Genomic DNA, 6,030 nt, shown 5'->3' with positions numbered 1-6,030 from the left:
GGGTAGGTTTCTCTGTATTCGATTTTTTCGGGTTTTGACTATCTAAACATGTATTTATTATCTTATTATTATTATTTATTATGCAACAAATAATATATAAAGAGAGTATAAATATATATTAAGGGATGCCAACGAAGTGTTAATCTAGTAGTTAAAATATCATTATATTTTTACAAGAATTATAATACAAGTTTGATTTTTTAAAAATATATTTATTGGAAGAAATAATCATGAATCACGAATAGAACTAATCTCACTTTTTAAAAATAACGTGAGGATTATATATATATATATATATATATATATATATATATCTTGAGATAAATTTAAATAAGATTTTAAATTAGGTATAATAATATTCATACTTTATTCTAATTTTTCAAAAAAAAACCTACCCTATTTAGTTCAATTTATATTTATTATGTTCAAATTAAATTATTAACCCTAAAAATCATGTATCAACATAATGTTTTGTTTTCCGGCGTGTTTAAAATTGTGATAAAAATTGTTTTTAAAAATATTTTTATTTATAAATACATAAAAATAATGTTTTTTTATTTTTAAAATTTTATTTTTAACATTAACAAATTATAACAATTAAAAAACACAAAGTAAAAAAAATCAAAAAACATAATTAAATTACAAAAACAAACAATACCTTCAAGACCAACTCTAAGTTAACATCCTTAAAATCTAAATTTAATAGCCTTAAAAGCTACTCTTGTGAGTGAAAATCCATCCCCGTACTGTAATCTAGTACCAGACACCTCATAAGACCAAATCATTAAGCATTTGTTGGATATTAATTAAGACCGAATCTAGCATTTTAGGAAGGGCAGTATTAAAAAAACAAGTAAATCCATGGAAAATCTCTCCAAGTATACACTGAATTAAATATTAATTGCTCCGTGATTATTTACAGCCATTTATTGCTCGGGAGATTTTTGGCGACTCTAGTAACCTTATTATATATCTTAAATATTGCTCGTTTTACATAAAAAATAATTTAATTATCAAAACAAGATAATTTAATTATTTAAAAATAATTTAATTATCTTAAATATCAAAACAATGCATGCATATGATATCAAATGAGATAGATACATTGAAACCTTCCAAGATTCATATCAAAACATCTCCAATCAAGCATTTATCTCGTTTCCATATATATATATATATATATATATATATATGGGTAATAATATTGAATGTATTTAGAAAGACAAGTGGATAAAATATATTGTGATTTGATGGATATCTATACCCGAATATAAATATACAAATATATTTTTTTAGAATAAATCACAGCACGTTATACAGTCAAAACCCAATAAGAACAACACTGATTTCACTAGAAAATCTTCCCTAAAATTGAAATTCAAAATTCATATAATCATCCAGTGAAATCCACAAAGGAGACTCACTTATTATTCAATGGATCATAATCCTAACAAGTGAGTACAGGACTGTATCTTGGTAAGATGAGTTTTATTGGCCCAATAGTTAGAGGAAGAGGAAACCAGAGGACTTGAAGGCCCAGCCCACAATAGATAAGGGAGAATTAACGGGTAAGTTCATCACTGATCCCTTGAGTTTTAGAAATTGGTCACAGCAAATCCTGTACTTTTATTCTAGGCAAACTAGCCCTCACACTTTCAATTTTTAGTGGTCAAGCCTGCAACACACGCCCATTATAGAAAGTAAATCTCTGAAAAGTGAACATCTAGACATCCTAGAAAACTTTGCTCTTCGTGCTTCTTCTTGTTGAATTGCCGAAGTTCCATTGCTGGCAACATTTTCAGTTGAAACGTGGACTTTAACGGTGTGTTTCCGTCGAGGTTGATCAACAGCAATGTAATTCCTTGCTGAAATGACAAGAACAGAATGCATTATATATGAAATTTTGTTTGCTAATCCAAGTTTTATGGATCTGCTTACCGATGCTATTGCACAATGAGCATAAGCGCATATTTTGTTCGTCCCAGAGAAAGTTGTCGACAGGACATTTCTTCCCATCAAACGGTGCCATATGAGATAATTAAACTAGACATAGATCTGATTTTTAAAAACAATTCTGAAATAATATTATTTTCAATAAAATAATTGATCTGATTCGACTGATAATCTAACAATCTGGTCGTAATTGGGTCAGCCTTGGCGGTGGTGACAACCATGCACACTTGTTGCAAGATCAACATTTACTTACTCATAACTGTATTTGGACTGTTTATACCAAGAACAGAAACTCAAAATGAAGAAATGTAACTGTGCAAGAACGTGGCACTGCGTGAGGCAAAAAAGTCCAAGAAGGGTGCACACTTTCTTCACCACGTCCATGATAATTAGGACATGACTGGCACTTCCTGTGAAAGTTCTTGTTGAAGTATATAACTAGGCAAACACATGCTTGGTAACTGGTATTCTATCACTCTGCAATGGCAGGCTTCCTCAATTTTCCGTGTGCAGTCTTCTTCCTCAGTCTCATTAGCCAAGGTAAATGTGCATGTTGCATTTTTAATGCTTCAAATGATCAACCATGCACATTGGTCAACTTTAGTAAACTCGTCATGCATTTCTTTAATTTGCTCTTATGATGTTTTTTATCCTAAAAGATTGCTGTAACATGTAGTGAAAACATGTGGGAGGCTTCCACGATTTTCTTTTTACTTTTTAATATATCGACAATGCTTTGCTAGTTGTTGCAGGGGTTTGAACCTCTAACCTTGATCCCAATTCATCAAGGTTTTAAGAGGTTATGAGAACAATTTTCTTCCAAGAATCATGTGATGGTATATAGTCATAGCTCCATATTTTTTAGGCTCGAGTTTTCCGAGATCTATCGAGGGAGAGGAGAATCCACTATCCAGAGTTTATTTTAAAAATCTTGCCTAATTTTATTCACTGCAGGCCATTGCCAATGCCATCCTACTACCGACCTCAAAATTTTCCAGTCTCAAACAGAAGTGCTAGTGCAAAACACGCCGCAATGGGAAGTAACCATCGTAAATGATTGTGTATGCACTCAAGTCAATATCAAACTGGCCTGTGATGGGTTCCAAACCGTTGAAGAAATTGACTCTACCATCTTGGCAATAGGGGACGATGGATGCCAGATTAACCATGAGCAGCCAGTGTACGGGTATCAGACATTCAATTTTACCTACTCTTGGGGTACTCAATATCCTTTCATGTCAATTTACTCTGAAATTGCATGTTCTTGAGGACTGGCTTTGAGAGCTTGGAGGCCTTTTTCTTTGTTTCATTTGGAAGCCTGTGGTTTAGTAGCTGTAGTTAGGTTTTTATAATAATGGAACGGGGAATATTGTGAATTATTGCTATTTAACTGTTTGTTTTTGTATTTTAAAAGTGTTTTTAAAACATTTAATATTTTTTTGATATTTTCAAATTATTTTAATGGACTAATATCAAAAATAATTTAAAAAAATAAATTATTTTAATATATTTTAAAGTAAAACATAATTACAATCATACATTCAAACATGTTTAATAGTGCTTCAAACATGTTTAATAGTGCGTGGAGGAATGTTATTTTAAGATGTCTTTGATTCTTGAAGCATTTAAGGCCTTGTCAAACCTTTTTGTTTTGAAAGATCCCATCATCAATTATTTTAACTTAATGATCTTGGTATGCTTGGATTCCTGCGGATCGATTAAAATGTCCCCAATAATTAGATGATAGAGACACTACAAAGGAGAATAATTGAAAGAGTTCCACAAGATTCAATGAACAATGATTTCCATAAATTATATGGGCAATGCTAACAAGCTTAGCACCACTGCCTAGGTTAAATCTTTGGTAGCAAAAGTGGCAACGGCAGCACCACTGCCCAATGAATCCACAGATAATTGTAGCCTGCAGGATCTAAGATTCTACTCTTTAACATAGGTAAACACGGTATAACACAGGGAAATGTGCAACTGCGAATAAATACCACGGAATTCTTAACATCAGAAATACCAAGATGTGTCCACACAATTACCACAATCCTTTTTACCATGATGCAGATAAGACACCCCGAATCCTCCCAGGCTACACTCCCATTAACCTAAACTCCCAACCTAACAAGAAAGCATAAAACAAAATAAGAACAAAAGGGATGATGATTTTAATCATTTCCTCCTCTTAGCTGGTGGCTGGGGAATATCTTCCTCATCTTCCTCGTCGTCGTCATCAGCATCTTCATCTTCCTCATCATCTTCATCATCTTCCTCGTCATCATCTTCCTCATCATCACCATCTTCCTCGTCGTCATCGTCGCTGCCACCATCACCATTGGCCTCAGGCTCACCCTCTGGATCGTCACCATCCTTGCCGTCTTTGCCAGTCTCATCCTCATCATCACCTTCTTCATCATCATCCTGATCATCTTGGCCATCCTCATCGCCATCCTCTTCATCATCCTCGGTATCACTGCCATCTTGATTGTCAGGATCAGGTTTCTTCTTTGTGTGAAGCTCAGTCAAAGGAAACCTGCAGGACAAGACTAGTTATCAATTCATCTAAAACAACAGAGAACATACACACCAGCAAGGACAAATAAATGAGATCACTAACCCTTGACTTGTGCCAGACTCTTCTGGGAAGACACTGGATCCAGTAGGCAAAGAACCTATCTGGTAAAAAAAAGGACAAACTTCAGATCAATTAAGAGACCAGTTGGAAGAAACAAATTGCTCTCCAACAAGCACCAGGAACAAATGCAATGATTGAGCGACAGGTTGAATTTCATTTCAATAATAACTGACAAGTATGGAAGAGCAAAGCATTCTCAAAACATGTGTTAGTCTCCATTTACTTTAAATGAGCTTCCGACTCTAATACTGTTTATCATTCGTTTAATTTGACACTTGTATACATTCTATTCCAATACATATTATGCTTGCCAGTTTAACAAAGTTGTGGTTTAGTTTTTTAAGAAGAACAAAGAAAAAGGTCCATGCCAAAACTTATGCGAAGGGAATGTCCAAGCCAAACCAAGAGAAGAAAAAGGAAACCGTTCAGTTATAGAGGTTACAACATTTGTAATTCAATTTCCTACCAGACCTCGCAAATCTTTCACCCACCAACGTTATCAGAAGAGAAATTATCATAACCGACTCTGAAAGTTGCTCTTTTTTCTCGACCCTCAGAGTTAAAATAAAAATCACTTCTCTCTTAAGCTCCTACCTACCTGACATTACTAGTTCATAACAGAGACACATTCAATAAACAAAAAAACTAGCTCACTATCAAACTTACATCAACAAAACAAAGCAGCTTTAAAGAGAAAAAAGTAAACAAGCCAACTACACAGATGAAGAGCAAAAGAGGGACCGATTAGACAATTACCATGAAAGCAAAATAAACAAACAAAAAGTCAGTCCAAAGTCCAAACCCTAGTAAAAAATAGCACCTTAGAGGGTAGCATAACACAAACCCCACATCCAAAAAGAAGCTCCTTTAAACACAATAATCTAAACCTACATCATAACTACTCCAATTGTACTAAAGAAAAAAAGGCTAAAAATAACAAAATCCTAACTTTCTTCATTAAAAAGGTAGGGAAAAAACCCAGTACAGCACAGATCCACATATTCAATGTACAGTCTCTTTCTCAAAACTTACACATAAAGAAGCAAAAAAATAAAAAATAAAAAACATGTGAAAAAACAAAAAAGCTTCGAACTTTTGACAAATTGTAGCTGTAATAAACAAATTATGCAAAGTAGCAGAGACATTATACCATGAAAAGTGACAAAGCAAGCGCCTTCGAAGCAGCAATGGCTGTTTCAAGTACTACAGCTTCCATTAAAGAAGAGAGGAAGCTCTCCAAAACGACAGTGTTTGAGCAAAGAAGACCCTCCATTTTCTGCAAAAAAAACACAAAAATATAGAGAGAGAAAGAAACCCAGGCGAGAGGGATTTAAATGAAATGAGAATTAGGGTTATGAATTGGGGTTTAAGTTAAGGTTTTGAAAGATTTATAATACTAGCTGTGAAGAATATACTACATGGAAAGTGTGCTAAAG

General features: G+C 33.7%; 1 protein-coding gene across 1 annotated transcript; it reads right to left on the bottom strand.

Annotated features, from left to right (window-relative positions):
• Positions 1-3,919: 3,919 nt before the first annotated feature.
• LOC133688069 (phosphopantothenoylcysteine decarboxylase subunit VHS3-like) lies at positions 3,920-6,030 on the bottom strand. Its single transcript, XM_062107456.1, has 3 exons — positions 5,745-6,030; positions 4,577-4,635; positions 3,920-4,492 (listed from the first exon to the last, which is right to left on the bottom strand). The coding sequence occupies exons 1-3, from the start codon at positions 5,865-5,867 to the stop codon at positions 4,132-4,134; spliced, it is 543 nt and encodes a 180-aa protein (XP_061963440.1). The 5' UTR covers positions 5,868-6,030; the 3' UTR covers positions 3,920-4,131.

Source organism: Populus nigra, chromosome 3, assembly GCF_951802175.1.
Source record: "Populus nigra chromosome 3, ddPopNigr1.1, whole genome shotgun sequence".
NCBI classification, from domain to species: domain Eukaryota; kingdom Viridiplantae; phylum Streptophyta; class Magnoliopsida; order Malpighiales; family Salicaceae; genus Populus; species Populus nigra.
This window is presented reverse-complemented; position numbering and strand designations above follow the sequence as displayed.